Genomic DNA, 20,240 nt, shown 5'->3' with positions numbered 1-20,240 from the left:
TAAACATAACAGCCCTGGTGATGCACTGAACAGCAGTGAAATTTCAGCTGCTCCCACCTACGGTGTGAGTAGACACACAACCTATAAAACTAACCTATAAAGCAAGCTATAAAAGCTGATTGTTCATCCCATCTTGTGCACCAGTGAATTCCTGGCTGCGGCAGAAAGGATGTGGATTAGGCCAGGTGCATCTGCACCCATCCACACCTCCTCTAGTGACAGTGCAGACATTTCTTGTTGAGGCAGCATCTGCCATGGGAGGCTTTTATTCCTTCTCTGACTCAGAGCACCATGGTCAATAAGCTGTGATGGACATGCAGCCCCACCTCACCTTACAGTGTTCTTAAACAGGCAGAAATCTAATGAGGGTCTGGTAAAGCTCAAATGGCAGTCAGAATTAGGAACTGTCAGCTGGCCCAAGCCATTCAGACAAGCCCATGTTCAATAAAATGAGAATGAACAGGAAAGCAAAGGCCACTGGCTAAGCTCTGTTGCACAGTGTGTAACACACATCCAGACTGGCAATGTTCAGACTTGTCCCCCAGATGTGCAGAGGATCAGAGACAGACAAGGGGCTTCTCAACAGTTCTAGATCCAGTGTGCAGCACTGAAAACAAAAGGCTTGCCCCTGAAGTTTAGCACTGCATCTGCTGCGTTCCCTGTGTTAGCACTTGCAGTACAAGCACCAAGGTTCTGCTGACCCCAGGCATGAGCTGACCCTAACGCAGGCAAAGTCCGTGACACGAAGCACTTACCTGTGATTTTGTCTCTCACGAGCTTGCAGGATTCGATTTCACCAATGCTCCCGAAGAGACTCCTGAACTCCTCCTGGGTCATGTTCTGGGGTAAATAGTTGACTATGAGGTTGGTTTTGCTGTCATCTGTAGCAGCCCCTGTCTGCATGGGGGAAGGGCAGTTTCTACTGTTGCTGGAGGGTCCATTGGTTGTATTGGAAGTAGGGCCATTCGACACCTGAGGCTCCATGGTGCTAATTATCTGTAGCAAAATAAGAGAAAGGGGGAAAAAAAACCACCCTTAAGTTTCATAGATACAATAGCTATTTTTAAAGATACTCACAAACGAATGAGTAGGTAGCATTCATGGCCAATTTAGATACTTCAACAAAAAAACCCGGCTTGATTCCTCTGTTATTGTTGCAAAGTAGGTCATGCTCGTCTTTGGCTGTGAGCATATACTAAGATGCAGTTAAAAAACCTTCTTTTTTTGTTAATGCGAAGCTGATTTCTGCTTTCATCACGCAGCCATTTTCACAAATGTAAATTTAAACCACATAAATTTAATTATAATTTAAGGTAATAATCATAATTAAAATTATAGTTCCATTAAATCAGATGAAGTAAGTGTATGGCTCTATATGAAAAGGTAAAATATTTTACCTATTTAATAACTGTATCACAGAGTGCAATGACAACAACATTAACCAGGCACAGTCAATCTGCACAGTGTCGTCACTCAGCTTGCCTTCAATTAATAAACTCTGTGTCCCAAGACATACCATTTACTGGTTCCAGTGATGACCTATATTCTCCACCTATATTTTTCACTAATGAACTGACACCTCTTTAAATAATAAAGCCCTGGATTTGCAATCTTCACAGATACAAAGGTCTTCAGATATTTACTAGAATCAAAAAGGTTTAATCAAAGAAAGGCTTATCAGGCACAGGTGAAGGCTGGAAGTATAACAAGCACATCTATCTTGAAACACAAAACTCCAGTTTTCACAGAGGAGACTCAAATAGACCTTTCCAAAAAACAACAAATAACAATCCAGCTTAGCAAAGTGTGTTGCAGGACAGTAGCCCCATTGTCACCAGTGCCATCCATCACGTGAGCAAAGCTGCCTGCATGTTTATCTGCAGAACACAAGTTTTCATCCCAAAACTGCACACACAAAGGAAGCAGAAAAACCTGGGTACTTCAAGCTTTTTCTGTATAATTTGCCTCTACCGTGGCTTCTAGCCCCATCTTCGCTGTCACCAGTAATGCCAAAGGAAGGGCATCATCTTAGTCTCAAATCAGGATAAATTAAAGCCGTGTAAATGGTGGCTTTTGCTGTCTGCTGTGAAATTTGTGATGTGCAGCTTCACTGGAATCGAAGATCATCTCTTGGATGGGCTCAGCCTCCCTCCACCAGAGGGTCACTGATGCAAACTGCTGCCCCAGGCAGGAGATTCCACTGCCCAGGGACAGTGACAAACATGGGAGAAAAGAGGGCTAAGGCACCACACTCTGAACCTGGTATTCTTCCGATCCTGTAATTATTATAATTACTAAAGGCTTAATTTGCTTTCTTTTTGAAATCCAGGGAGGTACATATTGTGACAAATTAGGCCTGTAATTCAGGAGGATAGGGACACACACACACACCCCCCCCCAAAAAGAGGGTGTCTATTCTAAAATTAACTGCAAGAGGGTGGCTCAGAGTTTAAATAGGTTATATTCTGGTCATGTCTTTTTTTTTAATTGAAATGCTTCAGCGTTAGTTTAATGCCTCATTTAGGATATAACCCTCTTTTTTATCAATGGAAATAAGTTTTGAATTACCATTATTTTTATTATCAAGCCCAGGAATAGCTACTTGGTTTAACAGCTTTTAAATAAAAAGAAGCCTTGCCACATTGTGCTTAACAGAAATGCCTTAAAACCACACAGCAGAATCATTTTGAAAATAAACTGCACAAAAATAGTCACTTCTTGAAAGACATGGGCATATCCAAACCAGAATCCCCCTGCCAATTTTACCAGCCACGTGGCACCAAGTACTGCTGGCATCCTTGGCCAAGCTGTGCCAGCCCCACACACTCTTCCTTCGAGATTCCCCCTTCTACCCGGCATCGGCCATACTTCCTTCGTTCCATCCATGTATTTACTCACACGTACTACTTAAACGCTTCAGACGCTGCTAAATCTGTTTAGCTCGGGATTCCAGCTGGAAGATCATCCTTTGATCTCCGCACCTCCGCGACCCCACGGCAGACGCGGGCTCTGAGCTCCGCCAGCAGCTGCTGCGGGGCCGGGGTTCGCACCCCAAGGCGGCCGCGCTCCAGCTCAGCACAGCCTGCTCCTACGGGCTGCATCCGCATCCACTCGGTTCAAACTGGGGGAAAAAATCCCAGTTTCGACGCTACCGCGCAGTCAGAGGATGAGTGAAGCAGCTGACACGGTTAATGGCAGCTTCCCGTGTGCCTTTACATCGCTGGACCATATTCTTCCCAACATGAAACCCCACAAAATAAGGTGCAGTTTTAGGGACTGATCCTGCCCCTCTGGAGCTGGCAGGAATACCAGACCACTGGTTTCAGTTTCAGCAGAAGCAGGACTTCTGCACAACACACCGAGGAAGGTACATCATCTATTCTTAGCAACAGACTCAAAAGCTATCTATAGTTCCCCGCAGTAGACAATAACCCTGGATCTTTTAAAATCTGTGAAAGAAAACAAAATTCCAAACTGCTTGGTGTCCTACTTAGGCATTTTGCAAATGCTTTTTACTTAAATTTGCAGCATCCATACCTTCCCCACCAAGCAAAGGAACAGAATTCAATCCAAGACATTTAAAACAGTCGGAACATTAAGAGTAAGCTGCTCGGTAAAAATCTGTTCCCGAACAAGTACATTTCCTCATATACTTCAAAGTATCTTGGCATAAACTAATTTTGCACCAGGTGCCAGGTTTTCTTCCTAGTTACTCTCAACTCCAATTAGGTTGTCTTGATTTTTTTAATAGTAGAAAGGAAAACCAAGGCACTTATCTGCCCTTCATTTATTGCCAAGTCATAGGTTACTGAAAATCCATTTGCTATATACATATTAAAAAAGAGATAATGGATAAAGAGAAATGTTGAAGAATTATTAAAGGCATTTCTGATAAAGGATTTCAGATTTTTTTTTAACTGCATGATTTTAAGTCTCCATTTACAGAGTGATTTCTGTGCAAAAGCAGTTCTGTAGCAGAGCTTGCCTTCGAAGTTCTCACAGGCACAAAGGACTAACTCTTGCTTTAGGTGTGCATACTCCTGAGTACTTTACTTTACATGAGTAAAGACTGACAGTGGTAGGGCTAACAACAAGGTAAGCCCTGGCTCCTGTCCCCAGCATGCCTGAACCTCAAACCCCAGGCAGAGTTCAGTGTGCATGCTCTGGGATGTTTATCGTCAAGCACTGTTTTTAATATTAAGTAGCTGTTGATTCCACATCAGTCAGCACATTACATAAGAGGAAGATTATTTATTCAAATAGATTTCAACATGACAGTTGCTGTATGCTTTTTTCTCTATCCACAACACTAAGATTTAAATTTTTAATTTAATACCTGTATGACAATGTGAACATTTTAAAAATCAATACTCCAGTTTCCAGGGCACACAGTTAACTTACTATGTTTTAATTACGGGTAATAACTTTTTTAAATACAGGAAAGTACTGGGCTGCAATTAAATTCTACCAAAATATCAAAGAAGGCTCTAAGTCTGCCTAACTCATGAAGTGCTTATCTGGATACAGGCAAAACAAATGTTGAAAATTCAAGAGTGACTTAGCCTCAATGTTCATTTTTTAAAAACAAAACATACTGTTATCCCTGAACGTATTCTTAAACCTCCATAAGCACGTAAAACTAGCAATATCTGTGCTCTGAGCAACATCTTTTGGTAGACCTTTTCTGACCCAATTTAGGCAGTTACTACCGGTCCTGAAATATTACAGTGCAAATGTCATGTGTGATGACATTCACATGCGACTGGTATAAAGAGGCATTTTATTTTTTGGGGGCAATAACTTGCCAAACTCCCAATACTGCAATATGATACTCTATATATATAGTAATAGCATCTTTGGAGAAGAATAAACTGCATTTATTGCTAATAGACCTTTGATCATTTAGCCACCAATAACCTGAATATTTTAACACTGACAAATACTATCTCTGAAAGAATTTCACTGATTTTCTAAGTTACATGTTTCAAATTGTGCATGCATTTCATCAGACTGCTGCTTTTAAAAACGATGGTTTCCTGGTGTACTACTTTTCTCACTATGGTAATGTATCAGCAAAGTACAAGGTATTTTAGTTTGACAGATTTCACAAATAAATGCTTTGGGGAAGACAACATAAGCTTTGCCAGTGTTTTGCAAAACAGTGCTTTACCAAAAGGCTTGGTATAAACCACTCCCACAGAGTATCTGCCACAAATACCCATTAGAGAAATTCTTACATTACTGATGTTTCAGAAATACTTCCATCATATCTTCATTGTTTTTTTCAATTAATGCAATTAATTTCAACTTATTCCTGCTAAAATATTAGCTCCAACAATAATGCAAAAAATACCTGTATGTATAAACACAACTATTACAATTATAAACTATTACAAGCTGGAGTAACTGACACTAATCTTCATTTATTACAGTAAATGTGTGACATCCATCTACCATTACAAAGCACAGTTAATGAATCATTTGGAAAACTACCCACAGACTAAGACAGCCTTATCTCCCTATTGCATGCATAAGCAATAGCCAATGGCTCAATAAATGTAAATATAATTTTTTTATATTACAAAATTTGCTATCAGCAGTCTAAAAGAAGGTCTACATGTTGAACTGAGGCTGTCACATATGTACACTGAAAGTAGCTTGCATTCAGCAAATAATCAGCACCCATTCTTGGTACCTGAATTATGTATATGCCACTGACCATGTTCCACAATAAACAGAAACTGATTTTCTATGTATAAAAAAGACACAATTAAAAATAAGTCATTTATAGGCGCTAAAGAGAAGTGTTTTTAAACATACAACAAACAATCACTTCCTAAAATCAAAATCTGAAAAAAATTTTAAACCCCAGAAAATTCATGCAGACATATCTATTTTGAAGACTCAGAAGTCAAAAAAGTTAGCTATGAATAATGAACTGTTCACAGCACCTAAATGCCAAGAAAAATGATCATGGCAAATTACACCTCATGAAGAATTAATGAGGTCTAATTTTATATTATTTCTAAGTGTTCATTAATGAACAAACTCAGAACATTCTCCCATAAAAAAGAGTTTAGATAAATAATGCAAAGCTCTTACTTTATCAAAAAAAGCTCTTTAATTAGCATTGCAAGTTGTTTGCTTTTACAAGTGAAAACAAATGGTGCCATGGCAGAGGTCCCACAGCCATCCCGTGAAAAACGATGACAAAAGAAGAAACAAACAAAACCTCTCTAAGAAAATAAATGTAGATTCACAAAGGTTTCCCTCATACAATGAGAAACAGGCTTTAACTCCCTGTGTATCTGCTCTTTTGAATGGAAGTCAGCACAGTACAAGTCTGTTCCCTTAGAACTTTTCTGCAGGTGAGAAAAGCCCCACTTCCAGGAGCTGCCTGCCCAGTCCATCCACAGCCTTGCCATCTGCTGAGCCATGCAGAGCCGTGCCAAAGCCAGGACGCTGGTCCATGGGCACAGAGCAGAACACACAAACACATCCAGGTCCCTCAGCCCTGCTCCAGCCCAGGAACCCCACCCCAGTTTAAAATGCACCCACTGCTTCTCTCTCCACCGGCATTTAGCACATTCTTGCAGAATGAGGCACTGGATCACAAAACGTTCAGGATACATCATGCCACCTTCCCACAGGAGCGTTAAAGGAAAAGAACAAAGTGATTTTAAGTGTTCCTTGGTTCAAAACCACGACTGCAGCCAGAGCAAGAAGCAGGTGCACCTGAACCACACGTGGACTGCTGTCTAAAGTGACATCAGGCGTGGCAAGTGATGCTCTGTGTGCAGCTCAGTACAGGTTCTTAACTGTAACAACTGTCAAATTTCACTGTCAATTACATTTTTATTATGCCTTATATATTGCACACTAGACTTTACTATCATTTACCTAACAAATACATCATGAACATGAAATAAAGGAGGAAAATGAAGCTTTTTAGTCTAATCTGCCTGGAGGCAAATCCAATACCCCAGAAACAAATCATTATCTAACCCTCGATATTTTGACATGTTCCCCACTCATATGCACTTCTACATGCTGCTACATCCTTACCCTCCTTGGAGTAGAAGTCATATTTAATATTTTAAATACAGACATAGTTCAAAGTCTCAGAAAACCAGCAATCTCTGGCTCTTATGGCACAGATATGGCCGTCTTGCTTTCAGAGTGTGCTGCACTCAGGTTGAAATGGCATTCAAACATTTTCAGCAAATCCACGTTTATGGGTGCCACAATAATTGTTCAGAGCTCACAAATGATCCAAATGGAGAAGACAACAAGTGCATCCATTTTAAGATGCAAACCTTGGCTCAAATAAAGGAAAAAAAAATATTTTCTTTAGCAGCTAAATTTATCTTGAGCCAGACCATTATAGGCTTTTGCATGAATATGCTAAACCAAAATATTCTGCAGTGAAATGAATGCAAAGTTTATTGGCAATATTACTTGTTATCACAGCACTGTGTGAAGGACATAACCCATGGCAGCACCAAGTTGTGCTGTACAAATGGGCAGTAAGGCAGGGACTTGCTGCTCTACCAACACAGTGACAAAAAGCAGAAAGGCAAAACCTGTTATTTTTTTTTATTCCACATTTCACAGAAGTGAAATTAAAAAAACTCAGACCAGATGAAAGTAGCTAGGCAAACTGCTGAAGTTACACAGAAAGCTGTGGCAACCCCGTAATGCACCACCCTACCCTCAAACCTGGCCCACTGCTAAGGCACAATTCCTAACAACCTAATGAAAAAGAAAACCAGTGTAATAATGGTGCACCAAACTGCAGTTTTTTTGGAGTTTCAGATAAATGTGCTCTGTTCCCACAAAGTATGAACTCTACAGTTTTGCATTTGATTTTAAGTTCAAAAGAGAATGAGTAGGGGGGGAAAAAGACACCAAAATAAGTGACAACTACTTCAACATCAATAGCTAGTAGTTGAGCAGTAGGGGAAAACACTCTTGGAACCTCACATCCAATAACTACACTAAAGATAGGAACAAAGGCACCATATCGCACACTTCGCATAATCTCTTACTCTTCCTGCAAGTACTCTGGGGGTAAGAAATTGGAGGAGGAGAACTACAATTATCATTCATACAGCTCAGCACTCTGCAAAGCTCAGAGGAAACATGCAGGACTGGGGAGCAGGTGCACAGACAAGCACTCCATGCACAGCAGTTTCTGGGAAGCGTGGCACATTTTGTAAGGACAACAATATTTGCCCAGAAGAAGAATATAGTTATAGTTCTGTGTTGTGTATTACCTTAACTCACAAAATGTGAGATTCTTTATGAACTTCTACTGAGCTTTACTTTCAACTATTTCCAGCTTGTTCTTTTCTCTTGCAAAGATTATCAAGAAACTATGCCTAGTGGAAATCTCAGTGGTGTTTGGCTCTATTCTTCTTCTATATTCCAGTATCTTATCCACAGCAACCACGCTTAGAAATGGTGAGGAAGAAAGTGGTGTAATAGGTGATGGGCACAGAGATTTCCTTCTGTCCCTGGATGAGGGTTGTCCTTTTTATTAAGGCCAACTGAATTCTGGAATGCCAGCCAGTTATCCCCTACTTCATTAAGAATGGTTTCACCAAAATTTGTGATAACTTCTACCATTAAACGCAATTCATACATGAAGAGATGGGAAAACACGGCCTTGATTTCACAGCATTCAAACACCACTCTGGAACACAGCTTAGGAGAAAGCCATCACCAAAAACACCGAGAGAGGAAAACAGATGTATCCTGTCTGTTTAGGTGGGTTATCCAACCGGCTCAGGTTAAAAACCCTTACAACCACTTCTATCCCACAGACCACAGCCTGCAGCAGAGGCTGGTGGCAGGAAGGTGTCCTACTTCGGTCCTGGGACACGGCCATCAGTGGCTCCTGCCCACCCACATCTCTGGGGGTCACCCGCCGCCTCTGCTCAAAGGTCTGCACTATTTTTGAACTGAAATAAAGACAACACGGTCAGGCTTTCAGTTCTGAAGGAACATCTATTTCTTCTTCAGTCACACTTCTACTTCTGCCAAATTCATACCAGGCAACCCTGTGCCTAAAATTTTACAAGGGCTTCATTTCAGTAATTTCATCATTCCAGATTGCTTCTTATTCCCTCCTGTCTTTTCACTAAGGCTACTACTTATTCTCTCAAGATGCATATGAAGGCTAAAGGAGTCAAAAAAAAAAACCCTCAGCAAAAAGAGGTCTTTCTCTGAGTGACACTCCAGGCCAAAACTTGATTAAACTATCCTCTTTCTCCATGGGCCGCAATTTATTAGATACCACAAAGGCAAGAGGTCTCCCAGTGACTGCATTATCCCTCTTGAAAAAAAGAACAGAAATCATAGTTGAAATCTGTTAACAGGGTGATAGAAAACCAGATAGACCATCAAAAACATTAAATACATGAGGAAAACTCTAAAAGACTGAAAAGGGTCTCAAAAGCCTACATGTTAGACAATAAGAGCATGGTAAAGATCAACATTTAAGACAGATTCTCAGTCTAAAGGACATGCAGCCTAAAAATACACTGAAATGAAAGCAAAGGAAATTGGAGAGAGTATTTTTATATTTCTGGTTACTTTCTGAATTTTATTTTTAGCTCAATTTTGTTTCCTAATCACTACTCACTTGTTTGGTTTACTGACTATTACTGAGTTATATATTGCTAATCTGTAACTAAATTCTATTACTGCCTTGAGAATATGTATGTAGCACTGTGTACTGACGCACAGATTCCCACGGGGACGTACGTGTTCATGTAAGAAGCAGACAGCTGCAAGTCTTCAGCTGCTGTAGACCTGTCACAATTCCACTTTATGGTTTTTTTTCTCTTTAAGAAAATAATCTAGAATAATTTGCAACCCTGGAGTTTAGACAGTGAAACCTGTGTTACGAGCCATACAGAAACCTAAAAACATCTACTTACCAGAAGGCAAAGCAAAGCAAGAATAGCGCGGGCTCTCCGTGAAGCCTAGGAACATCCAACCCCCCACTGCTGTTATTTCTACTGAAGTTCTAGAAACAAAAAGCTACAATTTTTAGAAGCCCTTCAGCGATTTAATATTCATTAAAGTTCACTGCAATAGGATTTCAGCTCCTAAGCCATAAGCTCTTCTGAAAATGTTGCCCATATATTTTTCATGCAAAGACGGGTTTATATTAGGCAGGAATGGATGGCTTAGCAAAACACACGCCCCAACCAGGATGTTTTAAGGCTCTGTCCTCAACAGGACCTTAATGAAGACACACTGCTAAATGCAATTAGGAAACACTAATCAACATGTGTACATCTCAACTGCTGGCAACAGCATCTCTATGGATACTGCAGCTTGCAGGTCTAAGCGAGACAGACCCCAAAAATAGAAACTATGATGTTCAGCTAACTCTTATCTCCACCATTAGAAATGTTTGCCTGCTGCAAGCTATCAGTATTTCTCTTAAAACTTAACTGGATTAGTAATAAAGAAAGAAGTTTACATTTTTTCCACAATTCATCTGTTAGTCTACAGCTCTGTACCACATTAACATTGCTTATGGAAACAACCTTCTCATAAAACAGAAGCATTCTTACTTCTGTAACATACCTATGGTAGAAAAAGTTACAATGAATTACTGAAAATAACATGCCATCACCATCATAAAGATAGTGAGCTGATAATAGAAACTGTAAACTAGAGAAGCTCCTGGGAGGAAAATAATCAGAAATCACTTTTGAGTAAGCAGAGGCAGCTGTTTACGCTGATGGCCTCACAAAACTACCTACAAAATGGCTTAAATGAGTAAGTTTTAAAGTACTGCATGGGATAAATATCTCAGTAATGCTTAAATCAAAAAATCTTATGCATGACAGCATCTATGCTAAGCACAAAGACACATTATTATAGATTAGGAATATATTATTTATCAATAAAGGACAAAATATCAAGTACATATCTGCCACAGGACAGGCTAACAGATCCTTATGTTCTATCCTAGATCAACTATTAATCTCTGTACTACAGGAGAGAAGCATGTCACAGGCCAACCCAAACACCTTTCTTAATAAATGTAAATTAACAAACATAGCCTGAACAGCAAGGAATTAAAAATGTACCAAAATTCCTCTTAAAAAGGTGAGCAGACCTTATGGATAATAATCCCAGGGTTGTAACACAATTCTGCTCAAGCACCCAACAGGAGTCCTGCCAAGCTCAGTCCCAGTTCAGGTGCCTGGGGACAGGGGGGAGCCCAGACCACCCCAGCTGCCCTGACTCCCAAGCCCCATAAATGACATTTCACTTAGATGTCAAGAAGCAACTGGAAATACAACAGCCACTATTAGAGATCAGCAGGGAGAAACATCCTAAGAGCCTAAACACATATGAACTAATGCTCGAGTATTAAAGTGGTCAAACCAACCAAATTACTGTCCTCTATTGGCTGTGCTTTCCTAACAACACGCAGCAGCCACAGGCAGGTACTTGAAGCCTGGAGCTGGATCCACTTCCATCCATTTCACCTCAAACAAGCTGGTGACCAAAGTGACACTGGCATTATAAAAACCACCACATCACCTAAGCACTCTGGCCATGGAGATACTCAGCCCAAGTGACCTGGTCCAGCCTGGTGCTGAAATGCTGGGGGAGAACGTGGCTCCTCCAGCAGCCGCATCGGCTACGTACAGCTGCAAAGCTCCTTGATCACCACAAAACATCACAAATAATATTCACTTTTGCACTTAGCAAAGATTAACGATGGAAATTAAACTCATTTTCTATCCGAGGATTTACATTTGTGAGCACTTCTTTCAGTAGTTGGGTGATGACAAGCACAGACAATAAAAAAAGGATTCTAAAAATATACTACTCTTTTTCCCTGGATTAGTGTGTCTACAGTTAAATATAAACTGTGCTCTATAAATTATCAAACACAATGTCAAATTGTGAAGTGCTCTCCGGAATCTCTCACAGAGCACACGAAATACAGGATGATAATTTTGTCCTGGCCCAGTTAGTCTAAAGAACAATATGCTACTGTGCTGGATCACGGAGTTAGTTCCTATCAACGGCCACACTAAAAATGGCCACAGCCACCACCGTAGCTGCACACTGAATTTTTCAGGACCCTCTGCATCAAGCAAAGAGTTTAATTCCCTCTAGATGTGTATAAGAGACAGGACCCTCTGCATCAAGCAAAGAGTTTAATTCCCTGAACAGCTGCTCTCACAGGAAGGGAATCGACAGCAACATTGTCACAGTATAGCTGGCACAGGCATATTAGGAAGAATTTCCAGCATTCATGCTTTCTGCTAAAAATCAACTTCCCCCTACTCATCTACTGCCAGTAACTTCATTTGGAACAAAGATATATTAGAACTATTTTTATTTAAGAAGCATTTATTTACATACATTATTACTTCTACGGAGTCGTGACTATGCCTTCTGCTTTACAGAAATAACATCTCTGCCCACAAGATCTTCTGCACATAGTAAAGCAAAAAGTCACTGACCACCATTCAAAGATCAAGAAGGACCAACAGAAGATTAATACAAGTACTACAATTAACAGTCACCTTTATAAACCCTTTAAGCAGGCAGAAAAGCCAAATACCCCCCCAAATACCTCTGATCCCCAAAGCAGAGTGCGTTAACATCCACCACAGTGTAGTGACTTAAATATAGGTTATTTCATGCCGTTGAGTCATGAATTTCATATTATCTAACATTAAACTGCTGCTGACTATGGGTGTCTACATATCAGCTGAAGGGGACTGAAAAAAAGGCCTGGCCTCCCTTCGAGATTAGCATTCAACCCATAAAAAAAGGTTTTTTAGTATTTTGCACAAATAGATTTTTATGACTGTCTTTAACCCGAACTGCTAGAACCACGTTGACTTCCACACACACCAAGCACTTCATAGACATCAAGAATCTTAATTAATCCAAAAGAAAAAACACCCCAATGTCAAATCTTCCAATGAAGTTCAGTCTAGCAATAATAATTCTCAAACTCACAAATATCAGTTTTGCTGTTAAGAGCAGTAGGGAAACATGGACTTCTGGCAACTGTCCTGACCAGCAGGAGCAGAGTCAGGATCTGAAATTCCATGTCCTTGCTAGGCAATTAGACATAACATTACAAGAGGAGGCAGTTTTACCTTTAATTATAAATTGTGAGTAAATTGCTGTCTTTGCTAGTTTTCCAGAAGGCAACCATGAGAGACTCTTAGAAGGAAAGAAAAGCAAGGACACGTGTCCTTCATCCCTCATGTCCCTACAAAGGCTTTTCAACAGCACTCAGCCTGGGAGAAAATACTTGGAAGTGCTCAAGCAACCACTCAGCCTCTCCAAAGGAGAGTGCATGCAATTCCAGGCCAACAGGTAGGACTGGGGCACAGTTACCTGCTCCAGCAGCAACCTTATGGGGCCTCTACATGGAGATCAGGTGGGACCTTCTCACCAACCGCCCCTCAGGAAGCAAAAAACCCAGGGAAGCGGTTTGGGTTTCCTTCCACGGCTCGGTGAGCGCCGCCGGGCGCGTGGCGGAGCGGCTGGATCCGAAGGACTCGCGCGACTGGAAAGGCTCCAGTGGCATTGCTGCCCTCTGCCAACGCCAACATCACTTACGTGGGCACAGACGCGTTACGTGTGGAACCTTCTCGAAGCACTGCAAGCGAGAGCCACCTCCCATAGTCACTGGTGTCTGCTTTGAAACAAACACACATTATCGCGCCGCCTTCACCTCCAAGGCTTCCGAATGCTCCGAAGCCACCAAATGCCACCGCCCTGACTCCGAGAAACGCTGGCGCACTTCTCCAGACTGGGAAAGCTACCAGCAGTAACGTATACGGAGTTTTAAAGCAATTAGCAAAGTTTAATTTTAAAAGAATAAAATAAATGAAAGCTTATTTTCCCCCCAGAATTCAAGGACAAATAATTTCCCATCACAACAGCACTGCTGACGCAATCGCGCGTGCCTTAGCAACGAAGGCATAGTACAGCATTTTATATACATCATGCCTCTAAATATTGTCAAAGCCAGGCTTGTATCTTACTGTGCAACTACATCTCATTTCCAGAGAGGACACACAAAGGTTTAGCTATCTCTTGTTTTAATTAATTATTTTTTTCTTAATATTCTGTCTTTTCTCCCCATTTAATTAATGACTCCTAACTGGTTGTCAGCATTTCCTGACTTGTACAGATTTTCTTAGCCATTGAGGTGAAAGTCCTCATGTAAGACACTGTCAAGGGTAGAACAATAGGTAAGACAGGCTCTCCACTTCCTCCCTACTTTTTGGGGCTCTAAAGAAGCAATAATGCATCAGGAGCTCCATTAGGGAACACAGATTTTCACTACAGAAAATAAAGCTCAACTCAACATTGCTGAGCTAATTCTTAATGAATTCATGCAAGCAATGCAAATGCTATAAGTAAGACAATGTTAGGCAGTTCCAAGAATTAACTACATTCTCATCTGAGAGTATTTAATTTCTAACACTGATGTTCCAATGCTATCGCAAACTCTAAATATTTAAATGAGTAAACAACAAACAAAAGGTCTCATCTTCAGTGCCCCAAGCTATCATCCAAAACTAGTTATAATTAAAGGTGTGAACAACAGAGTAACAAACCTGCAAAGTCAAGGTTCTGAGAAATTAATGGGCATCACACCACTGCACCAGTTCAAATTTATCACTCATTATCTCCCCGACTAGCACAGTGCTGTTTCACATATTAGTGCCTCCTCCTTTCCTCCAAGCCTTTCCTGCCTTTTCTAGATGGCTAATTTTATACAATTACTGCCTCTGACACATTGGGACCTTTTCTCCCCCCATTCCTTCTTCTTGCTGTAAAGCTAGTGACCTACAAAAGTCCCCTGTACCTAAAATATTCTAGTATTTAAAAAAGTGAAGACTGATCATTTGAGGGAAAAAGCAATCAGTCTCTAACTATCTATTTCTCCAGTATGCTCCCTTTACATTTGGGTTAAATGTACCCAAAGGCTGAGGTGAGGTACAGGTACCCCTTAAACATGTTTTATTAGGACTAAAACTATCGTACTTGTTGAATTGCAACACTGCCCTCCTCTTCACCAAGTTCCTTAGAAAATTAAAAATGTGCCTTCTTTCAAAGTTACTCCAAGTCCTATGCTGCTGGTAACTGGACATGTACAGAAATGATAGGGAAGTGTTCCATTCCCCTCCTCACCCAAATCCCAGCGCTTTCCTTAACATCCATTCAAATGGGAAGGGAAGATACACATGCACAAGCACACACACAAAAATACACACATACCCATCTCTTCCTCCACCCTACACAGAAAGGAAAAGAGCAAGAGAAGGAGAGGAGTGCAAGGGGGAGGGGTGACTTTCCATCACAGATTAGCAAATTTTGAAAAATCTGGCCCATCCCTTACATACATACCATGCTTTTTAACATCACCTCACTTGCAAGAAAACTGTTTGTGCCCACTTCTCCCCCAAAACCTCAATGACATTGAAAAAATACTGCATTGCAGTATTTGCCAGTGCATCGGAGTGTATCCAGTTAGCTGTCCCACAGACAAACAAATGTACATTTTAATGTGTCCAGGCATGTAAATGAGGTGTCCAGAGGACACAGATTGCCAAAACAGACAAGTGGATTTGTCAAGTTATCTGCATCTCTCTCCCTCTCACCATAATATTCTCTGCCACTGTCCATTTCTTGCCTGGGCTGCTTGCTGAAATTATTTTCAAAGTCCAAGTTCCCAAAGAAGACACCAAATTCCCCTGCCAGAATATGGGACACAATCATATCTTATTTCTTTTGAAAAACCTCAGAGTGTAGAGTGGCTCTAGGTTATGTACCAACAGTATGACAATTACTCACAGAAAATAACCTGCATTTATTTAGTACACTCCCAGCATACCAAGTAGGAAGGCTGAAGAGAAAAAAAAATTCCCTGTAACTTAGAAGACATTATTAAAAAAAAACTAATCCATTAAATATATGTAAGAATAATGCAACTAGATTTTCTTTCAATAGAGTCACAATATTTAACAGGACCAAATAAAGATGATGAAGACTATTTCAAACCCATTCAAATGGGATTTTTAAGTATACCCCTTCCAGCTCATTGTAACCATCCTTTGTCACAACAGCTCAGGCTCACTTTGAGAGAGCTCAAAAAGGTAAAATTAATAAAGAGGACGAAAGCAAAGGCGGCAACCAAGCCAGTCACCAGTGGAAAGGCATCCCTGTATCTAACATGGGGACTTGATTAGCGGAGTACGCGGGGACAGGATTTTAAACTGATGGCTGGTATTCACATTGCATCAATATCCAATTGTAACATTTCCTCCTTTCTCACTAGTACACCATGACAACAGTTTTTTTTTAAAAAATAAGTGTCATGTCTAAGGACAACTACATTTTCTGTATTTTTTTTTGTCTCAACAGAAAGAGGTTATACGTTTTCTTTTAGTATTACTAGCAATCTTAATTCTATTTCACAAACTTAATAGCTATTTTTCTATAGGAAGATTTACAATGCAATCTTTTACATGCAGAAAGAAAATGTCACTATGTACATGCAGGCTGTATTCATTAATATAATCTTAAAACAAAGGAAAGAGGAAGATCAGGGCAGGAACACGTGCACCATAAAACAAGGATTACATTATTTTTAAATCTTTGTAGAAACACGAAACTGAACAGAAAATGAAAATGTAACTACTAGCTGATGACTCTTAAAACAAACAATGCAGCTGTGTATAATAAAAGGCACCCTTATTTATTGTCATGACTAAGTTAACAGATTTAGAACACAGTATTCTCTGTTTTGGATAGAAGAAAAATTATTTTACTCTCACGTACAAACTACAATGCATGTCAGAATGCATCTCTGCACATGCACAGACTGTAAAATACGGAATTTTACACATGCACACACCCCCTCAAGATTTTTTTCTCCCCCTCTACATTGTAAAGCAGTGCAGTTTTCAGAGGGTCATTCAATCACTTTTTCACAGAAAGGACTGCAGTAGAAGCAATACTTAAAACAAAGCCAATTAAAAGGGTATTTAATTTTTTTTTTATTCCTTGCTTCTTCAACTAAGCACTACCATTCCTGCTTGAATTTGCATTCAAAGTAACCCTGCACCAGAGAAAGGAATAAAGTAAAAATATCTGCAAATCCAAAGACAGAAAGAAAGGCGTGTTCTATAGTCTTGCTTTGCTTCTTATGCCTCCTGATGTGTGATAAATGAGCATTTTCTGGGCAACCATATCTTTATATCTTCTACGCTACTGTCTATCACTTACCAGTCTACTACGCTTTTTTAACACTTCTAGCACCACCAGCTATTTCCCAATATTGTTTGCCACTACAATTAAGAGACCATCACAATTAACAAAATATTCAGCAGTGGTTTAAAAAGTAGAGTTGCCACAAGGAGCCCGACACTGGAAGTGAACATTGCTCCGGCAGATATAGAATAGACTGTGGCTAAAGGTGGGGCCGGAGACGAAGAGAAGAATAATTTCAGTATTTTTGTAAATTTTGCTCCATCCCTAAACCCTAAAATATGGTGAACTCCACTGAACTGATTATTCTGCCATATAACCATCTGATTTAGTAAAAATACCAATATCACTTAACACAAAATCACTGCTTAGGGTAAATTCATTCTACCTACTGTTCTCATAGGGACATTTGCTGGAAAATTCTAAGAAATGATTTGCAGAAGCTATCAGCTGTGGGAGTTCACTATTATACCTCTGTCAACTTCATTCAATATAATTTACATTTTTTTTTTTACTGCCTCACAGGATTCCTTGCAATTTTTTGCACGTACAATTTCACAGCAGGGAGGGGGAAGAAAAAAAAAAAGAAAAAAGATAACCCTCTTTTGCAAAGGAGAAAGAACAGATGCTTAAAACCAGATTTCTAGAAATCACTGTAAGCCTGAGCCAGAAATGTAATTAACACCTATTTATAAAGAATAATTAAAGTTGTGACTGCCACAAAGAACAGCAGAGATAATCGAGGTAGCCCCTGCTTTTTTTTTTTTTTTTTAGATTTTTTTTTTACACTGTTTGCAGTATTCCCACATGATTGCCACCTGCTCCCCCACTCAGCTTCCCCTATGCTCGTTTCCCCGGCAACCTTTCATTGGCTTTTCCTCCCAGCTATCGCTTTCAGTTCGGCTGCTCAGTCTAATCTTATTTGTTTTACACCCATCAAAACAAGCAGCTAGACAAAGACAATCCTGTAAGAATGGGAAAAGACCGTCGCTTTGTTTCCCCGGTTATAATAAATATCCGCGGCAAAAGTCTGCAAAACGTTAAATTAGGGGGAAGGGGGGTCCCCGGCGCCCCCCCATCCCGGGGCTGGCAGGAGGGCCGGGTATTGTGCGGGCGGCCCCAGCCCCCACCCGGGTCGCCCCGCTCGGCGCAGCCCCGGTGCCCGCAGTTGTGTGTCTGATCATGCCATTTTGCACAATCTGTAAGGAAAAGCACAAAAGAGGGGACGAGATGAGCACGTCCGGGCTCCTCCGCCAGGAGAATACGGGCTAAAAATAGAAATACTATTTTTCACATAAATGGCTTTGACTTCTCCCGGCATTTAAAAAAGCACAAAACAACACGGCTCCCTCCCCACCCCCCCAAACCCCAGCCCCCACCCCGACACAAAAAAAACACACCCTTGCTTCCATCCATCCATCCACCCATCCATCCACCCATCCATCCACCCATCCATCCTCGACAGCACCGGCTCCATGGGAAACGCGATACCTGGATTTTTAGAGGCGATTATTAGGTTTGTATTTAAGGCTGGTGTAATAGGAACGGAGATTAAAAGGCATCATCGGCCGCCCGCTCCGCCAGGCACACGCGGTACCATGACACCGTGACTGTCAGCAGAGACCATCCGCGCTCAACTGAAACGCAACGTTCAATGGAAACGCTGTGGAGTGCCATCGCAGCTAGAGACGGTAAATGGATGTACAGATACATATGCACACACACAGGCAGACATATCCCACCGAAAAAAAAAAAATAAACAAGGCTCTCTAATTTTATTTTATGACTCACGATCCGCCGCCCTGAACAAAAGAAATTCGCGAGGCACACGAGAAACGAGACAAAACCCCACGAGCAGGCTCTCCCCGTTCACTTACCATTTTCAAGCCATTCCACTCCATCTGTGATCACAAAGATGGACCCTTACAGCCCCTCACAGAGTCAAAAGCAAAAAGAGCGTTATGTAAAAGCTGACATTCCTTCTTACAGCGCTGCTGCCCAACGATGCAACAAAATCGACATATACTAGGCACTGCAACACATACAAGCCTCCTCCTCTTTTTATGAGGTCACGACAGGAAACTCTTTGAAATACAATATGCAGCATTTACTGAAGCTCATATAAATCACCCTCTTTTAAAATTACCATACCTATTGCGCAGTCCACCAAAAAGAAAATTACCAATCTCGAGGCTTTTTTTTTTTTTTAAACACTCCCCCCCCCCCCAAGGATTTTGCTCTGCATTTGTATCTCCAAAATGTCAATGTGGAAATTAACTCTCCCCCACCCTTAAAAAAAAAAAAAGCCTCTTCTTCCTTTTGCATTTCAGTTAGCCACATACCAGCTTTGCATTAGAAATGAGCTTTTCTCTTTATTCTGAGAGAAATCGCAATTACCTTAAAATGACAAAGTACATCCTTTATTAAAGGATACGCAGACATTAAATATGAAAGAGAGAGAGCGAGAGAGAGGGGAAAGAGAAAGGGATGGGGGGGAAAGGGAGAGATCATGTACAAACAGATCAGTAGCAGAAAACTAAATTAATGGGAAAACACAGACTGAGAATGATGCAGATTCGGGGAAAATCTGTATGTTAGCTTCTATATCTACCTCTATATAAACCCGCTACGATCAGATTTTAAATCTACTAATACCTACCATAACCATTCTTAATGGCAAATATTGGGTGTCTTGAAAGGCTTCAACTCTTCTAACGGTTTTGCTAAGGTTTCAGGGAATTATTTTATTATTATTATTTTTTCTTTTTTTTTTGAAGATCCACAAAGCACACTGCTAGACGTTTGTGCAGCGAGAAATTATTATCGATAATAATAATAATAATAGCGGCAGCAATAATAATAATAAGAATAAATAATAATAATAGCTAAGTATATTATCTCGTTGTCTCAGTGTGGTGCTGCGGCGGGAGGGCGGCGGCGCCGGCGGCGGGCGG

The 20,240-nt window shown here is 40.7% G+C and overlaps 1 protein-coding gene across 7 annotated transcripts in view; it reads right to left on the bottom strand.

The window, feature by feature from the left end:
- ELAVL4 (ELAV like RNA binding protein 4) overlaps positions 1–20,240 on the bottom strand; it is an 80,803-nt gene that overhangs the window by 41,273 nt on the left and 19,290 nt on the right. For 4 of the 7 annotated variants that reach the window (XM_015635930.3, XM_019007626.2, XM_033516459.1 and 1 more), the window contains exon 2: positions 756–996. In XM_015635930.3, coding sequence (XP_015491416.1) covers positions 756–996 — 241 coding nt within the window. Of the gene's footprint in view, positions 1–755; positions 997–18,777; positions 18,976–19,163; positions 19,449–19,945; positions 20,202–20,240 lie in introns of those variants that run through there. The other 3 variants (XM_015635931.3, XM_015635928.1, XM_015635932.2) reach the window with 3 other exon arrangements.

Source organism: Parus major, chromosome 8 (genome assembly GCF_001522545.3).
Source record: "Parus major isolate Abel chromosome 8, Parus_major1.1, whole genome shotgun sequence".
Taxonomy (NCBI): Eukaryota; Metazoa; Chordata; class Aves; order Passeriformes; family Paridae; genus Parus; species Parus major.
This window is presented reverse-complemented; position numbering and strand designations above follow the sequence as displayed.